Raw genomic sequence first — 19,866 nt, 5'->3', positions numbered from 1 at the left:
AACCGGACCGGGTTTTTTCAGAGATCTCGCTGAGCCCGAGATTACAATAAAACACAGCGTTCTCAGCAGTGGCTGAACTGTTTGTTTTGAACTTTCAGGGCTTTGTAAACAAGGTAATGACGCAAAAAAAAACAGCGTTAATAGGAACTTCCGGTCTAGGTCCACTTTAAAGTCATCTTATTAATCCGTGAAAATTACTAGATTAATGTCACTTTCAGAACAACACACTTTCTATCTTTGACTGGATGAGCATAGTTGTTCTTTTCCTCCTGGTTAGTAATGGATCTGCAGCTGTGAGAGGCCGAAGCCATGAGAACATGCAGATGAATATTTGATCTGGCCTCTCTTTGTGTGTGTGTGTGTGGGTGGGTGTGTGTGTGTGTGTGTGTGTGTGTATGTGTGTGTCTGTGTCCATGATAATGGGATGAAGACCACTGAGGTCAGACCAAAGTGTACATCGTTCCATTTCTCTCCCCATCACTGCTCTTTGCTTTCCTCACCTTCACCTCACCCTGTTTCTTTTTTTAATGTCTTCTTCTTCTTCACCAACCTCTCTTTCCCTCCTCCTCCTCCTCCTCCTCCTCCTCCTCCTCCTCCCTAATGGTCTATTTTTCCTCTCCTGACACCTCTCTCTGCCCTCCAAGACTCTCTCTTTTACCCATCTTTTCTCCCTCTTCTCCTCTGCTTCCAGGACTGTGCAGAGACAGAAGTGGACAAGAACAAGTGCTGCACCTTGTGTAACATGTTCTTCACGTCGGCCATCGTGGCCCAGTCTCACTACCAGGGCAAAACCCACGCAAAGAGAGTCCGCCTGGTGCTGGGCGAGCCGCCCAACCTCACCCCAGCCATGACCAGCCCAGCAAACACAGGTAGACTATGGCTATTTTACAGTCTAATCTAACAATCTGACATTGACTGAGGGATGTTCTCCCTGTGTGTGGGTTCTCCGGTTTCCTCCCACAGTCCAAAAACATCCAAAATGGGGGATTAGGTTAATTAGACAACTCTAAATTGACCGTAGGTGTGAATGTGAATGGTTGTGTGAGTGTGTGACATCACCTATCGCCCTATGTCAGCCTTGTATAAAGTACTTGAAAGTGAGACTTGAGCTAAAGTACAAGTATCTTACCAGAAAATGACTTTGGTAGAAGTCAAAGTCACCTTTTGGAATATGGCTTGAGTAAAAGTCTTAAAGTACCTGACATTTACTGTACTCGAGTACATTTTATATCAGAAAATTTCTTTTGGTGCTTAAGTATTAGAAGTAAAAGTATTGGTTGGCCACTTAGCCGAGGAGCTCAGGAGACCGGGGCCTCGGTGTCTGACACGCTAAACAACGAGCCACCGGTGTGTTTGGAGCCGAAATATGCGGCTAACAGCTGGTTAGCTAGCGACAACAAGCAGTCATTACGTCACCAACTCAACTTTTATTTTGTAGTAACGAAGATGGTTAAGGGAAATGTATCGGAGTAAAAGTACACATTTTATTTCGGAAATGTAGTGGAGTAAAAGTAAATAAAGAAATATAACTCTAAATTGACAAGAAGACAGATGGATGGACTTAAGATTAGTGCTGGGCGTGTTAACGCACGTTAACGCAGGATGCGTTTCCATGACGACTGACCGGAAAAAAGACGTGTGACGTCATGTTTACGTGACTCCCGATTCTTAAAATGAGTCTCTAAAGAAACGCTAAACTTTAGGCACACATACGCAGTACACAGGTACGCTGGTTATTTGTAGCGCTGCTCGACTGTAGGCGGGCTAACCGGCGCTAAAAAGGAGCTAACGGAGCTAACTGCTAAACGGTGCCTGGACTCCGGTGTCACGGCACGTGAACATGACGTCACACGCGTCTTTTTCCCGGTCAGCCGTCATGGAAACGCATCATGCGCTAACACACGCTAACGTCCATAAATGTGCGTTAACCTAGTGCCCAGCACTACTTAAGATACACAAATTTAAGACTTTTTAAGGATGTGCGGACACCGTGTTATCAATACATCTATTGATTTATACACCTAAATAAATCTAGGTTTATATGAATGTAACAATGAACCCACCGACGTTTATTTAACTAAAGAATTTACAATTCCACAGACTGTCACCAAGGCCAAACAACTACACTGAATTATGGTTTGTCCAACATCCAGTGCATATGAATACACTTTGAGATTCCTCACATACAGACATTCTCAAATAACTCTGATAACCCTGATTACAAACAAGTATTTACTAATACCAGTCAGTTTGCACATTAAAACTTGCCTGACTGAAGATCAAGGTTATAAATAATCACCTCACTTGCACACACACACACACACACATCCATGTAATCCAGGCATCTATTTCTTGGGAAAACTATTTTTACTTCAAGGAAGTGGATTTGGGAAAGCTTTAGTCATGCTTCAGTCAAAATGTCTTGTGTGCACATCAGATGAATAAGTATGTGTGGGTAAAATGCTAATATGCCAAAGGCATGAAGAAATAAAACTTTAAAGGTTACAAAGGTGAAAGGAAAAAAAGATCCGTAACAAATCCAGACATTGGAAAAGTGATTCTGTTTTTAAAGTGTTAAGTGGAAAGTTGTCTCCGGGGGAGTTTTTCATAATGTGATTCAAATTGGATTAAAAGTGGAAAAATTCACCGCACTATAAATGCACAATCTATCACAGTAGTATTTAGAATTCAGTCCCTGAGAGGGTCTTTCCCCAAATGTTGTCCTACTTTGGGAAAGTGTCACTTCCATAAAGCTGTTGTCGACGGAGTTTGTGCAGTTTTGTGACAGCAGTGACCTGGAGGAAGAAGGAGAAGAAGAAGAAAATGAAGAACAAATATAGCGAGAGAGTGACCTGGGAGAGAAGGAGGAGGAGATTTCAGGAGAGATTAGAGTCAAAAGTGGCTTCACGACGAGCGCTCGGCAGAAGACGACGACGCACAGCCGAGCTGACAGGCTCAGGAACACAGAGCAAACATTTACTGGGAATCTACATGAGCGGTGATGACTGATGAATGAACATTCACCGGACACTGACATGAACACAGAGGAACACAGAGGAACACACATGGTAACGGCAGGGTGAGCAAATGGAGAAGAGATGGAGAGACTGGACTCTACCTATGTTTCTTCATGTGTACACGACCGTTCAAAAGTTTGGGGTCGCTTAGAAATGTCCTTATTTTTTGAAGGAAAAGCACGGACTATAACATCTATCTATAAAGCAAGTTGTGTATGTGTGTGTGTGTCTGTGACGGGCATATCTCGCTGACCATTAGTCAGATCGCCCTAAGATTTTGGATATGGGTTGAGCAAGGCCCAACGGTGTGCATCCTCGATTTTCAAGTTTTTTGGATTAATTTTAATTTTCGCCGATTTATCATGCTACACAAACACGCTACACCAGTCAGGATTGTCAGAGTGCCAGCAACAGGTAGGCACACCAGCATGCAACACCAGGCAGCGCGTCTGACGGCTATTTTGCCGCTAACTTGGCTAATTTGTTGAACCTGTTTCCAAATGTAAGCTAGCGAGGCTATGATTAGCATGAGTGTAGGGCTAACATAATACAAACATTGCGCAACCTCATTAGGAACAACATAATTTAAAAAAAAAATTGATTAGCATTAGCTCAGCTAGCTGTCAGCCACGCCAGCGGTTAACCCTTTACGTTCCTTATCAAGCATTACCATAACTGGAAAATCTTCTTCAGCTCCCATAAAGGAATACATACTTCCTACGAGAACTGCACTAGTTAAATGAATCATAAATACACTCTATACATTGTTAATGTGGTAAACGACTATTCTAGCTGCAAACGTCTGGTTTTTAATGGAATATGTACATAGGTGTATAGAGGCCAATTTCCAGTGTTCTAATGGTACATTGTGTTTACTAATGGCGTTAGAAGACTATTGGATGATTAGAAAACCCTTGAAAACCCTTGTGCAATGATGTTAGCACAGCTAAAAACAGCAAAGTTCGAAGGGCAAAATTATTATTTTGAATAAATATCATTATTTCTAATCTTGTCAATGTCTTGACTATATTTTCTATTCATATTGCAACTCTTTTGATGAATAAAAAAGTGTGACATTTAATGGAAAACACAAGAAATTGTATAGGTGAACCCAAACTTTTGAACGGTAGTGTAAACTTCCACATCCACAACAACCTCCTATTGCACACACACGCACAGAGTGTGGCTAACTGCGTGAAAAACACTTATGTCTGCTTCGGTGTGCAGAGATGAGAGATTTCTGCACAGTCGGGGGAAAAAGGAGGTAGAGTGGGGAAAACAAGGAGTGTAGAGGAGGAGGAGGATGAGTCCCTGTTGCTGCTCTCCACGTGTTGCCCCCACAAACGCTTTCAGAGCAACTTCCCTCGCTCGCTGACAGTCAGAGTCACAACACACACACACACAAGGTTGAGCTTTGTTTTCCACACTGATAGTAGTGGCAGAGGATGAGATGATGGGAGTCGTGAAGGCAAACACGAACACAAGCGAAGGGAGAGAATGTGAGTGGGTGTGGTTTGGTGATGAGACGAGCAGAGAGAGACACAGCCATAGATACTGTAACTATGTGAACCGAGCAGACTTAAGGCACATCAAGGTAGGAGCGGCCAATCAGCACACACACACACACACACACACACAGTCTTGTTTCCATGACTTCAGAGGACATTACGTTGACTTATTACGCTAACCGTCACCTTCCCCTCATCGTAAACCATGTCTTCACCTTGCTTTTTGTCTGCATAACGTGACTGTGCAATCAGATTTACGTCCCCACAACATCATTAATACCTGGAGAACACACACACTTTCTTGTACTTGCTGCATACTGAGGACCAGGTAAAAGTGCTGACAAAGTGAGGACCAACATTTTCACTTTATAAATCAACACATGAACAACATATCTACTTCATGAATGACATCTATAAAGAACTACTGGGTACAGTACCATAAAATGTCTGCAGGCGGAGCCCCAGAGCAAAAAGTGTGTGAAACAGCGGGACTGGAAAACTGGTTTTTGTACCAAATTGAGGAGCTCTGTTAAAGTTTATATATTATGTTTATAACCTAAGGAAGTGATTTCAATGAAACAAAGTGAGGACCAGCCAAAATGTCTTCACTTCGTAAAACGGACCTCACTTTGTTGGTTAAAAACCCTCACTGGTCCTAAGTATGCTGCAAGTACAAGAACACACACACAAACTCATATACCTCAATGTCAGTGTCACTGGTCAACAATAAGAGCTGAAACGATTAATCGTCAACTATTTTGATAATCGATTAATCAGTTTGAATCATTTTTTTAATGATTAAAACAAGATTTCTGATTGTTTTAGCTTCTTAAATGTGAATATTTTTTCTGTTTCTTTGCTCCACGTAACAAAGAAATCATTAAAACTGAATTATTTTGGTTTGTGGACAAAACAAGACATTGGAGAACATCGTCATTTTCCGAGTTTGACAAACACTGATCAACGTTTTTTAACATTTTATGGACCAAACGATTCATAGAGAAAGTAATCGACAGATTAATTGATTACTAATAATAACATGTGTGATAATGCGGTCGTGTCGTACAATACTCTGACACATTTCACATGTAAATCATCACATTTGGCCGTGCCATCTGGCTCAGTCAGGTTTCTCACACAGTTTGGCAGCAGAGCGAACACCGTGCTCCTCATGTTCAAATAAACACTACGAGCTGAGATTATTTTTCTGTGTGTGTGTGTGTGTGTGTGTACTGTACGCCTTATTATATGTTCACACAAGCAGCCTATTGTGGCGGCGCTTCATTCATCCACGCACACGCCACACGTTTCTCCAACCACCACCCACACATACACACACTGTACTGCACACGCACAATCATCCACACACACAACAGCGTCCTGTGGACATGTCAGTGCCTGTTGGCTATTAATGGGCGATCGCCATGGTAACCCGAGTCATGGCACAAGGAGCAGGTCACTTGAAAGTCTGCCATGTCTTTTTTCCAGTGGAGTCAGTGTGTGCATCTGATAATATTTTAATTATCTGTGGATCAATTACGATTAATCAACATTCTTAAATATGACAGAGAAATTAAAAGAAGATATATAACCTATATATAACCTATACCTCTTTCTTTGTTTTTGAACACTTAAATGTGTTGCTGAGGCAAATTAACTTTAACTTTTTTTTCGATTTTTCCGAGCTTCCTTTACCGATGAATTCAACACGGAATAATCTGAATGAATGTTGTTGTTGTTGTCGTCATCGGGACGACGGAGCTAGTAGATGTAGTGGGATGGATTTTGCGATGTATGGAGCGGGTCATTCTGTGCATGCATTAAAAAAAAAAGTGACCACGTTAATTCCACAAATTAAGTAAGTTAATGTGGGTTTTAATTATTTTTATATTTTATGATGGGACATGATATAATGCACCTTGTTGTTCCTGTCGGGAAATGTGTTTATCTAAATGCTGCATTTTGCACACACAGATATTGCAGAAATCCGCCATGTTTAAAACACTATAAGACCAGGGGTCTCTCGTCAAATAGTTGACGATTAATTTAGTAATCGATGAATCGTTTCAGCTGTATCATAGTTAAAATAATAAACATACATAAATAACTCAATAAACCTTGACATAAAGAGGTGGGTCATCTGAATTTGATTGGAGGGCTTCACTTGAGTTTGAGACCTCGGCTATAGACCATCATTTGCAGTACGCTCTTAGAAATAAGGGTTCCAAAAGGGTTTTTCTACAAGGGCTGAGGTTCTACCTGGAACCATTTGCTTCTGAAAAACCCTTTCCAGAAGAAAGGGTTTTTCAAGGGTTCTTGGTAACATTAATGGTTCCAGTAAGAACCATTTTGATCCAGAGAACCCTTTAAAACCCCTTTCCTGAATAAAGGGTTTTCAAAGGGTTCTTGGTGGAACCCTCCAAAAGTGTTCCAGGTGGGACCTTTATAAATGCGTTGGAGCCAAAAAGGGTTCTCCTATGAGGAAAAGCCTAAGAGTGTAGAGTTAACATGTTTTCTCACTCTCTCGCTTCCCTTCACCTCCTTATCTCCAGATTCCTCCCCCTCCACGCCTCAGCCCGCAGACCCTGCCGTGTGCCCCCCTCAGCCCCCCGCTCTGCCCTGGCCCACGACAGAGGTCAGCGGGAACGGAGGAAGAGAAGCGGGGAAGTACTGCTGCCTCTGCGGAGCCTGGTTCAATAACCCGCTGATGGCACAGCAGCACTACGAGGGCAAGAAGCACCGCAGGAACGCAGCCAGAGCGCGGCTGCTGGAGCAGCTCGCCGGCAGTCTGGATGCCACAGAGAGCACAGGTCAGAGTCTTAAAGCCCCCACACACACACACACACACACACACAGCCGTGACACAAGTGACAAGTGAAAGGCAGCAGGAGGTGTTAGGACTTTGTACGAGGAAAGACGATACGGGCGGGATCGTGTTCAAGATCTGTTTAAGAGTGGAGTTCTTGAAATGTCCGCGTGTCTTTTGACACCGCGCGGTGTAGATTTCACCATGTGGTGAGATATTTATGGATAAAATTAGCACAATTAAAGAGTCGCGGTACAGATTAGTGCTACAACTTCAGTTGTTCACAACATGAGCTGTGGATATATGTCTGACAAACTTTATCCACTGTAAATAAAAAAAAATTTCGATTTAGATATCTTTCTGATTTCCCGGGGCCAATAGTCCTTTTTTTCCCTTTTTTTTAACAGAACCATTTACATACAAATGCACTGTTTTATAACAATACAATATTACCAAGATTCACAGATTCAGTCGCAAAATAAGAGCAAAACAACTCACTTTCAAGAAATACAAGCATAAATGTTGTCTAACCTTTGAAAAACAACTTATATCCACCAGAACACAACCGCTTCCCATGAAGAACTACACATCCCAGCATGCTTTGTGGACTGTTTTCCACCCGATTCCTCATTCCAGAGCGACATTAGATCGTTCTGATTGGGGCAGGGCGAATAATTTGTGTCCTTTTGACAGACTAATGAAGTGATTTACACACATTTGGAGACCGGAGCTTGGCCATAAATAATACATTATAAAACAGAAGCTGCAGGGCCGCACAACATCTCAACGAGGGCAGTGATTGGCCCACGGGCCTTAGTTTGGATCTTGACAATCGAGAGATAAGGTTGCACTGATTGGTTGAGAGGTGCGTGGACTTGGACAGCCAACGGATTCTCGTTTTAAGGACATAAAAACAAACCATTTACAAAAAGTTGAGTTAAAATCAGTGAAAAAGGAAAAAGTCATTTTGTTTCCTGTTTATTTGCACATCCAGACAATTGATCATTCTCTTTTTACTTTCTCATTTCCCTGTTTGTAAATGGGAATCTGGAAAACGACTCGTGTTCCCATTTAGTTTTTATTTCCCGTTGGCCGTCAGGTGCACAGTCCTAGATACAGAATTAAAGAGGTCCTCAGAGTCTGTCTGTGAATACAGTTGGAAAATATCATGGCTCCAAAGAAGCTTTGCCAAGTCTGGCAAAATGACTCAAAGTGACCTCACACAGATATGTTGTCTCAGGCTCTGAAGCTGCCAACTTTTATTAGAAAGCCTGAGTTAGAGAGTGAATGTGTTTGGTAGTTTTTTTTAAAGACACAGGTAATTTACCGGCTAATGAGTCAGACATAACAAGGGAATACTTTTGGGTCTACGCCTATAATTAAAACAGAATTAACGTTGATCAATACTTTTAAATCAATTCTCATTTTAATGCTACATCGCATGTAAAGTTTTTATCGACTAAATTCTCTTAAAGTTTGGGGTAAAGTGAAAAGTAAAAGCCGAGCACACGTTCCTGTGTTCATAATTAACCCTCGTGTGTCGGTCCGAGTTAAGACGCACTCATCACCTGTTTGCCGCAGTCTAACCTTTCCCCCTCACAGTTGTCAGGAGGTCACCGTCTGCTCACGTTACGGCGTAACTTTCACACTCATTAGTGCCAGCGCCGCTGATGTGTGAAAGTGTCAGAGTTGCTTGACATGCGACCCGTACTCGACGACAGGGTCGCAGAAGAAACGGCGACCGAAATAACGGCGCGTTTGTTATCTGCTGACGACTGAAAAACAACGCGTCTGACAACGACAGACGTGAGATGTTTGCTATCAAATGACAATCTGTCCCCTCTCTGTTTTCATCCTCCTCACATGCTGTGTAAAGTTGTGACTCACATGAGGTTTTTAGGCTTTTTTTGGTACAAAAATGATTGCCTTCCTTCTTTATGGTCCCTGTGAGTGACATCATCTCATATCAGCCTGGAAACTGGAAACACACAAGCACGTTTCACATATTTATACCACACACACACACACAGGACACATGCTAATGCCGCGTGCTCCAGGTGCCGTGACACGATTCATTATCCCTAAGAAGCCAATCGTATTAAAAGCATGAGTTGTGTCCGCCGCCTTCGCTGGCTCAGAGGCTCTAAGTGGTGTCACGTTGGATATCTTCCTCTGTCCATGGAGCGTGACCCAGATCCCACAACCTCGGCGAGTATGACAAAAGACATGTTGGCGGTCAACGGCGTTAAAGGCGTCAACGTTAACGCATGACGCGTTTTCCATGACGACTGACCAGGAAATAACAGGAACCGTTTACCTGTTAGCTTCGTTAGCGCACCTAGAGTAAGAACTGTAGCGGTCTGTTTATTAAACAAAAAGAGCAGCGCTACAAATAACCTGTGTACTGCGTATGTGTGCCTCTGTTTTTAAAGTTTAGCGTTACTTTAGAGACTCATTTTAAAGTGGACCTAGACCGGAAGTTCCAATTAAAGCTGTTTTTTTGGTGTGTATCTGCACCATTACTACGTTCATGAAGCCCTGAATGTTCGAAAAACAAACAGTTCAGCCACTGCTGAGAACGCTGTGTTTTATTGTAATCTCAGGCTCAGTGAGATTTCTGAAAAAACCTGGTACAGCCGATCCTCCTGCTCCGGGCACTAGTCCGGGCACATCCGGTTGCGTACATTGGCCAATCGCAACACACTTCTGTCTTCTGGGGGTGAGATTCCAGTCTGAAACGGCGCGGCTGAAGAGAGCTTCAGTGAGGAGAGATTTCTATCGGCTCGTTTCCAGCAACTAGGAGGTTTTTGACCATAAAAACAAGTTAATGTATGTAAGTAGACCTCCATAACTCACATATATGTGCAACAGGACCACGCTTTGGGAGCTTTAACAATCGGGAGTCACGTAAACATGACGTCGCGCTCGTCTTCGTCCAGTCAGTCGTCATGGAAACGCGTTGCGCGTTAACCGCTAACGTTAACGTGCCCAGCGCTATTATTTTTTATTTCATCCGAGATTCAGGACTGTCACTCTACTGCAAAAAAAATGTGATCACTGCAAAAATCCATCACACCCGCGCTGACACGATCCATCAAATGTGCCATCAATCAAGCGTTTGTTTTCCGGCGCCTTTTAGTCAAAGACCCTTTATTCAAGTCTCGCTGTCACTCGTCGTTTAATTCTCCCCGTTACGTACATTTCCATTCGGCGCGAGGTTCTCACGTCTGATTGGCGTTTTATCGCCACCTCAGGTGTGAAGTCGCAGGTGCACCAGGGTGTCATCTCAGACGGGAGAGTCGGCGAGAGAGAGAAAGGGGGAGGGGAGTGGGAGGCGAGGGAAAGTGCAGATTCATCTCTGTCCTTTTGTCCTCCATCTTGCTGCTCCATGTTCTCGCTATATACATTTTTATATCTGTCTGTTCTCTCCTCTGTCTGTCTGTCTGTGTGTGTGTGTGCGTGTGTGTGTGTGTGTGTGTGTGTGTGTGTGTGTGTGCACCAGCACCTCTAGGGGTTCCAATATTTTGGTCATGTCTCATCTGTCATCCTCATTAAATCCCCACAAGATACAGGTGAATTATTTACCCGCCGCACAGCGCCCCCTCTCTCTAAACTACAGCTGTACAGTGTGCGCTCTGGTTTACTACCGTCTTGATTGCGTCTTATCGATCACGCCGACCTTTACCTGTACTTGAATCTTTTTTATCTTTCTGCCTCTCCCGTTTCCTTATCGCGCGCAACAAAAACATATCACCCAAATCCCCGTGACATTTATAGACACCGCTTCCCGACTCTCGGACGGTGTAATTGCACAGACGGGGCACCGGGGACAATGCTGTTATTTTCCTTTGGCGAGGTGCCAGGCCAAAAAAACGCTCGGAGATGGATTGCGGACCCGGGGCGAGGGGAGTTAGCGCGGCGGTGGCTACTGATGCAGGATGGAGCCCGGCTGACTCGGCTGTGTCTTTACATAAATCACAACAAGAGTAGAAACCCCTCAAGACAGAGCCGGTGCATTGTCTCTGCTCTCTGGAGACCGAGTCGAGAGTCAGAGGCAGTGAGATTAAGTGTGTAGGACTGGTGTGTGTGTGTGTGTGTGTGTGTGTGTGTGTGTGTGTGTGTGTGTGTGTGTGTGTGTGTGTGTATGCAAGGACCCAAGAGAGGGTGAAGTACCAAAGCAGAGAAAATTGTGTGTAATTGATTACTGTGCCTGAGCTGGGAGACAGAGCTGACCTCCTCCCATGAGACAACACTCATTGTGGCACAGTCGCCACTACAGTACATGCTTACATTCAAGACTACAGGACTGTAGGCAACGCAGGTCCACATCCAACAACAATACTCATGTGCAGTCAGATCCGGTTCATGGAAGTCAAAATGTGTCCCAAACATTCCAGTGTTGCCACCGCTAACACCTCGTGCGCACTGCGGGTTGTCGGGACATTGAGAACTTTCGAAGCGGCACTGTGAGTGTCAGCCAATCAAATCGCATTATGCAAATATAGCAAACGGGTGCAAACCAATCACATCTCATCTGCCTTTAGCTCAAAAATAACACCACACAGTCCAAACAGAGCACTCGGACAAGGTCGTTCTCCCTCGTTGCCAATGTTTTTTGGGCACCCAACACCGTCAGGAAATGGAGGACAATCACATCGCCAGCACTTTAGCAAACATTAGCATAGTCAGCAGGACATACGCTGCTTTGCTAATCTCAGATGGCAGGAGGAACGGTTCAGTTCTGGATGGTAAGTTTTTTGGATAGTGAATAGTACCAAAATAACCGTCCCCAACTGTTCCATTTGTCAGTACCCTTCCCTTAGGGTATTAGAGGAATGGTATGCTACAGGCCGAGTTCGAACCACGACAGTCAGCTGATTGGGCGACAGAAATGCGTCACTCCCCAGCGACCGGTGTTTCCTTCAATGCCCACAGTCTATTCTCATACAAAGCTTGACGTCTTGTTGAGACAAACGGCCACAAACTGCGCAGAAACGAGCTGCTGGATGGCCTCCTGTGTTGTCTTTTGTGTCATGTTTTATGTCGATCATCAACGTGGTCATCGGGACCTGCAAGCCTGACCGGAGGCTTTTCCGTTACAAACCGAACTGTACCATGATGGAAGACATTTAAACATCTTTTCGCTAATAGTTTCGGAACAGAAGATCAATAACTGTAGATTGGTTTGATTTTCACTACTCTCATCAGCACAGTAAGACATTTTATTTAAGGAAAAGCTCTTTCGAGCCTAGAACAAAATGGCATAAATACTTAGCAACTCAGCTCTTGAGCACAGTGGAGTAATTAGTAGCCAGAGTCAGATATTTTCCCTGGAGATTTGGTGCAGACCAAGCACAAACCTTTTCCTTGCATTCATCAAACAGTAAATAAAAAGTTGGTCATATTTAGTAAAACACTGCACTGTGATCAACAACATTAAATTATGATTTAGAATGTCTAATAACTTGAGGATAAACAATTTAATTAACTGTCATGTTGAGCTGACAATGTAATCATCTCATTTTGCAGTTTGTTTCCTGTGTATCACAATATTTTTCAATAAAAAAAATATTCAAATTTCTGTCACAGTCTTTCTACATCCTCATAAGGCTGTTTCCTGGAAAACTCCCCTTGGTTTCTCTAACTCTAACCAAGCACTCAGGCCATTTTAGCACCGGTGTTTGTGATAAAGTCATGTGAGACTCAGTGTCGAGCCTTTGCTTCAGACTGTTAGTTTTGAATGTATCACAGTGGGCTCGTGTTTGGTTCCCCGTCCCTTTTTATTTTGCAAAACACGTGAAAATAATGACACAGCACACGGGGTCCAGGGGTAGTAAGAGCGCTAAGCTACTATACCCATCACACTTAGAGTCAGCCCCACAGAGGGAGAACATGGAAAATAAAGGAAACAACCCTAAAATTACTATACATTTGTAACTTGATGTTCAGCTGTGCTTATACCAGGGATGGGCATTATCAGTTTATATATATATATATATATATATATATATATATATATATATATATATATATATATATATATATATATATATATATATATATATATATATATATATATATATATATATATATATATATGTTTATAGAGGTGACTTTTATCGGGTTTTTACTTAAATTTACTGGGTTTCTTGAATGCATCTTGAAGCTCGTCTCAAGCTCGACACACCCAGCACCCAGTAAAAGTGGTACAAATTTGCCATGCTGTGAACCATGCAATGCTTCTCAGTAGCCATCATATAGGTGTACATACAATATTGGTATAGAGGTTCAATTTAAATTCTGTCTCATAGATTTAGCTAAAGCATTAGCACCTTTTACCTCAGCACATGCAAAAAAAAGCCATGCTTCCATCATGGTATTGTTCGGTTTCGGTACAGTTTGGAACGGTAAATCCAATGTAGAGGCTTGCGTTTGAACTGAGAGCCTTTACTTGGCAGCTAAGGTGTGCGATGTGTGCCAAACATGTAGCTTAACATTGTGCCGGTGCAACAACAACGCCATAGAACGACAGACAACAAAGGAGGACATCCAGCAGCTCGTATCTGCACAGTTTGTGGCTGTTTTGTCTCAAGAAGACATTGTATGAATATTAGGGATGGGTGGCTCACGATTCGATTCCGATTCCTAGGGTCACAATTCGATTCAAAATCGATTCTCGATTCAATCGATTCGATTCATACGATTCTGGATTAAAAAATTGATACAATGGATAGTGTGTTAAGGCAAATTATGGCATCAAAACAATACAGTTTGAATGTGATAATGTGATCACACAAAGGCAAACTTAAGACAAAAGTTCAAATTTATTCATTCAAAACAAATAAAAACTTACTTACTGTACAAAAAAATAACTTGCATAAATAAAAGACTTAGACTAACTGCCTTTTTATCCCAGAAGTTACAAAAATAAACTGTACACAATAAACTTTGTGTACAGAAACTTTAATATTAATATTTGAATATCCAATGGGATTATCCATGGAATAGTCCTATAGCCGTCTGCCTTAAAAGTGCCCATGCCTAGCTCACACACTGTTCTAAAGGCTCATTTCCTCCCTCTGCAAATTAAAAGCAGACCCCACTGTTTAACCGCTAATGTTCACACAACACTACACTTAACAATCGCTAGTCCTGACCACTACCTGACAACACACAAGAGACTCTGAAACCAGAGTAGCTGCAGTTAGAGCCAGAGCAGAGTATCCCTAATAAGAGCAGCTCTGAACATCACACTCTCGATGTGTCATTAACGTTGCTGCGGGAGGACGTTCCGTTTATTTACAACTACGCGGCTTTAGAAAAAGAACATAATTGTCGTCATTTTCCCGAGCGCAGAGCGTGGCTCGTCTCTTTATTTCAAAAAGCGTTTAGGCGTAACCGCACAACAACAACAACAACAAAAAAAAAAGTGGCAGCAACGCCACAAGTCCCTACATCAAACAAACCACACACACACCCGCTGCCTTAGCTCATCAAAACCCCACTCATTTCTGTCTCGCTGGCAAATCGTCTTCGAGTAATTAACAAGGCTTAGAAGAAGAACACCCTCACAAATACTGCTCGCAAGAAAAACCCACACTCACAGTCCTGCCCTGCATGCTGTCACATTGCGTTGTACACACACATTTTTTTACCCTGCGTGTAATTAACACAACGTGCCCACACACCTTCTTTACCGTGGCCATCCATGTAGCCGGATGCCAGAACTGCTGTATTAACCATAACACATCTGCGCGTGTGTGTGTGTGTGTGTGTGTGTGTGTGTGTGTGTGTGTGTGTGTGTGTGTGTGTGTGTGTGTGTGTGTGTGTGTGTGTGTGTGTGTTCAAAAAGGCTGGCACGCACTCATAATCTGGCAGAGACACAACAGCGCAGCATATTGTACATCAGTGCTTCTCAGCCAGGCGGTAGGGAGGTGACATCAATCAGGCTAAAAGCAGGGAGGCCTTTGTACACACACACACACACACGAAACACAAAAATAGCCCTCTTTGTGTCATCCTCGCAGCAGTGCAGAATTACGGGAAACCGAATAAGAGATCATTTTCTTCCTCAAATTACCTCTTTACAGATTAATCGCCTTTTCATTAAAAGAAAATGGATGTAATGACATTTTGGCCCCCGAGAGCATGCACACCCACACCGACTTAGCTACTATCTCTCAATAGATGCAAAATATCCACTTTTTTTTTTTTTGCAAAGAGAGTGTTCACTCCGGCGGCGAGCAATTCAGCCCCAAAATGACCGCTCGTCCTTAATCTCTCTCGACAGAGCGACCGTCTGACAACCGGGCAGTAAATAGGCCGCGTCATGCAGCTCCAGCCCAGTCCAAATAAAACTCCCACGTCTCCGATAACAATATCACAACTTCATCTCCCACTGTACTCCCAACAATTACCTCCACAGAAGGTCAAAAGGTGATGGAACGCGCCGACAACTCATAGATCTCAAGGACAATAACGGCAGCAGAGGAAAGGGCAACCCGCATACTTGAGCAGAGGCTGATTTATTCACAATACACTGTCTCTCGCAGTTATAACGCATTCATCATCAAACATTTGAAATACAAATAAAAAGGAGAGAACCCAGACCAAGAGGCTGGAGGGGAACACACTTGACTTCATTTGTTTTTGACTGATTGTCACCTGAGTGAATGTGTGCAGTGTTAAACGCAGACAAAATCCACAGCCAACTACGTCCGTTTACTCGTCAACACAGAGAGTATTTCCTCTGTCCTGGTAACAGAAAGGTGATGAAGTCAGCGCTGGTGTGTTGTCGTCAACGTGCTTTTGGGATTGGCTTAGAGTTTAGAGTTTTTAGAGATTGGCTGGAGTATTAGGGCCAAACTGAAGAGAATAAAGTCTTAATATTACACTAATAAAGTTGTAATTTACAGGAATAAAGTCATAATTTTACACAAATAAAGTCGTAATTTACAAGAATAATGTTGTAATTTACAATAAAGTCGTAATTTACAGGAATAAAGTCCTAATATTACACAAATAAAGTTGTAATTTACAAGAATAAAGTCGTAATTTTACACAAAGAGTTGTAATTTACAATAAAGTAATTTACAAGAATAAAGTTGTAATTTACAAGAAAATAGTCCTAATATTACACTGATAAAGTTGTAATTTACAAGAATAAAGTCGTAATGTTACACAAAGAGTCATTATTTACAATAAAGTCTTAATTTACAAGAATAAAGTCCTAATATTACACAAATAAAGTCGTAATTTACTAGAATAAAGTTGCAATTTACAATAAAGTCATAATTTTCCACAAATAGAGACGTAATTTACAAGAATAAAGTTGTAATTTACAAGAATAAAGTTGTAATTTACAAGAATAAAGTTGTAATTTACAAGAATAAAGTCCTAATATTCCACAAATAAAGTCGTAATTTACAATAATAAAGTCCTAATATTACACAAATAAGGTCACAATTTACAAGAATAAAGTCCTAATATTACACAAATAAAGTCGTAATTTACTAGAATAAAGTTGCAATTTACAATAAAGTCATAATTTTCCACAAATAGAGACGTAATTTACAAGAATAAAGTCCTAATATTCCACAAATAAAGTCGTAATTTACAATAATAAAGTCCTAATATTACACAAATAAAGTCGCAATTTACAAGAATAAAGTCCTAATATTACACAAATAAAGTCCTAATATTACACAAATAAAGTCTTAATTTAAAAGAATAAAGACGTAATTTACAAGAATAAAGTCGTAATTTACAAGAATATAGCTATAATTTACAAGAATAAAGTCCAGTGTTTCCCCTATCATTATATTGGGGGGGGAGGGGGTGTCATTAAACTCCAGGCTTGAAAAGTGAAGCCAAAGAAGAATGATGGAAGGTAACCACTAGGGGGCGACTGGAAATTGAGCCGAGTTCTCGCTCGTGATTTATCAACGTCATTAAACATTTTTAACTGCTTAACGGTCTCCATCTGCAGCGTCAGGCTCTTCCTCAATAGAACATGACGTCACTTGTTGTGAATGATGTCCCCACAGAAGAAACTAGACAAGTAATACCTGCTACCGTCCAATAAGTGCGCGGCTGCAGGTGATAACTGTGAATTTACTGCTGGTCAAACCACAGATCTCGAGGCTCACCATATTTCCGACTCATCTCCATCTTTCTATTTTCCACCAGAGCCTTTTCCTCTTTCCCCAACCCCTCAATAGCTCTTCACATCTCCATCCGCCTCCATCTATTTTTGGAGAGGGGGGAGTGGGCGGGGCTTATCTCGACCACCTGCAAACCCTCTAATTAGTTCACATCTGTGTGTGAGCGAGCGGCACACATTCGCCGACACAATACAAGAAAACACGTTTCTCTGCTCTGCTGTTCTTTCCTTACCCTCTGTGTCCTCATTCTTCTTCTTCCCCAATTGAAATTCAGTTTTCCAAAGCCACCTTCACACACACACACACATGCACAAAAGCAGAAGGCACTGATCTAAAAATATGACTGGCTTTCTGCTAATGATTAGTCTAATCAAATCCTTTTTTTTCTCCCCCCCCCCAGATGCACTCTAATGAGGAAAATTACCCTGCACTGTAGAGTGTCAAGTAACACTGTTATTTGTGGTCTGTATTGTTGCCCCCTCGGCCTCAGTGATACAGCTGATGATGTTCCAGATGCTGCTGATGTTGATTATGATGATGACAGATTTTAACGGGTCTTTATGAAGCAAATGATCGTTGAAAATGCACTCACAGTACTTTGTACTTGTTGTACTTGTGTGTGTGTGCAGGACTGCGCAGTAGTTACTCCTGCAGTGTCTGCAGTGTGGTCCTCAACTCCATCGAGCAGTACCACGCACACCTCCAGGGCTCCAAGCACCAGAACAAGTGAGTACAGTATAACTATGGATGGATGGATGGATGGATGGGCAATCGACTATGATGCCTGGCTCACACTGGATGTACAGTGGATGCACATCACGTGCCTCACTGGCCGAGATTGAACACAAGCCTGTTTGTTCACACCGTAGACTACAATATGTAAAGTGGACAAAGTCTTCCAGTTCTATTGAATGACCACCAGGGGGCGATACGGCTGGTTTCACAAAGAACGTTGCAGTAGAGAGGGCCAAGCTGAAGAGAATAAAGTCGTACTATTAAAACAAGTAATACTATTATGAGGGAAGAGTTATAATTTTACAAGAATAAAGTCGTAATTTTACGAGAATAAAGTTGCAATATTTAAAAAAAAAAATGTTAAATTACAAGAATAAAGTTGCAGTATTTAAAAAAGTCATAAAATTACAAGAATAAAGTTGCAATATTTAAAGAAAAAAGTCATAATATTACAAGAATAAAGTTGCAATATTTTTAAAAATAAAGTTGTACAAGAATAAAGTTGTAATATTAAACAAGTCATAATATTACAAAAATAAAGTTGCAATATTTAAAAAAGGCATAATATTACAAGAATAAAGTTGCAATACTTTTTTTTTTTTAATTCATAAAATTACAAGAATAAAGTTGCAATATTTTTTTTTAAGTCATAATATTACAAGAATAAAGTTGCAATATATTTTTTTTAAAGTCATATTATTACAAGAATAAAGTTTTGATATTAAAAAAAGTCATAATATTACAAGAATGTCGTAATTTACAAGAATAAAATCCTAATATTATGAGAATAAAGTCATATTACACACGAATAAAGTGCGTCTTCAAATGCCTGGGTGTGAAGTTAAATTGTGTTTTTGATGCCTCGTGGATTTAAAAGACAAATTTCAGCTTCTATCTATCCACAGATCATTTCTTAAGTGAAGCTGGGTGTTGTTTTAGTGGATAAAAATGTTGTGTTTTTACTATTTAAAACACACGACTGAAACAGCTTAACATACTTCAAGTACCATCAGATGCATAATAACGCACATACACAATAAGACTCGTGAAAACACAAGCTTATTTATTAAAGAGCATGACAACAGCCGCATAGGAAGAAAATATGGAACAGCTTTGAGCGTTTGTATAGACGGTGAAATCAAGTGTCTCTTTGATTTAAGAGTGACATAAGGGATGTTAAGTGTTTTTTTTGTATTTGTCAGATAAAAACAGAGCTTGTGGGTGTAATTTTGTTGTTGCTTTTTGCTTTTTTGTCTATTTTTAAGAGGCTGCATGGCTTTTTTTCAGGGAAAAAAGCTGTATTTATACGCCGCGGGGCATAACTCGTCACACACACACACACACACCAAAACTCCTGGGAAAAAGTTAACTCTCTCAAACACAGAGAGGAGGGGAGGGGGAAGAGAGTGAGAGAAACACAACAGCAAAAACAAGGATGAGAAAAGCAGGGTGCAGATGGAGGAGATAAAAACTGAGAGTAAATAACAGCAGGATTTTATTTTTTTTGGTCAAGGGCAAACTCTAGATACTTCTATTCCCTGGTTGGCATAAAAACCAGGGTTTCTTAAATTTTTTTGAGGCCAGGGAAAGTTTCCAAGGACTCCTCCTCATAATCCTAACATTGATTGCCAACGGTG

The 19,866-nt window shown here is 41.5% G+C and overlaps 1 protein-coding gene across 1 annotated transcript in view; it reads left to right on the top strand.

Annotated features, from left to right (window-relative positions):
• The window catches only part of LOC310934174 (zinc finger matrin-type protein 4), a gene marked incomplete at both ends in the record, with an annotated part of 32,315 nt that extends 14,091 nt beyond the window's left edge, over nt 1-18,224 (top strand). The window contains 3 exons of the mRNA XM_083897843.1: nt 692-869; nt 7,078-7,335; nt 18,124-18,224. Of these exons, the coding sequence (XP_083753969.1) occupies nt 692-869; nt 7,078-7,335; nt 18,124-18,224 (537 nt within the window). The remainder of the gene's footprint in view (nt 1-691; nt 870-7,077; nt 7,336-18,123) is intronic.
• Nucleotides 18,225-19,866: the final 1,642 nt, after the last annotated feature.

The sequence above is a fragment of the Microchirus variegatus genome, assembly GCF_963457635.1.
Source record: "Microchirus variegatus genome assembly, chromosome: 11".
NCBI lineage: Eukaryota > Metazoa > Chordata > Actinopteri > Pleuronectiformes > Soleidae > Microchirus > Microchirus variegatus.
The sequence above is the reverse complement of the archived record's forward strand: the minus strand, read 5'-3'. Positions and strand labels throughout refer to the sequence as shown.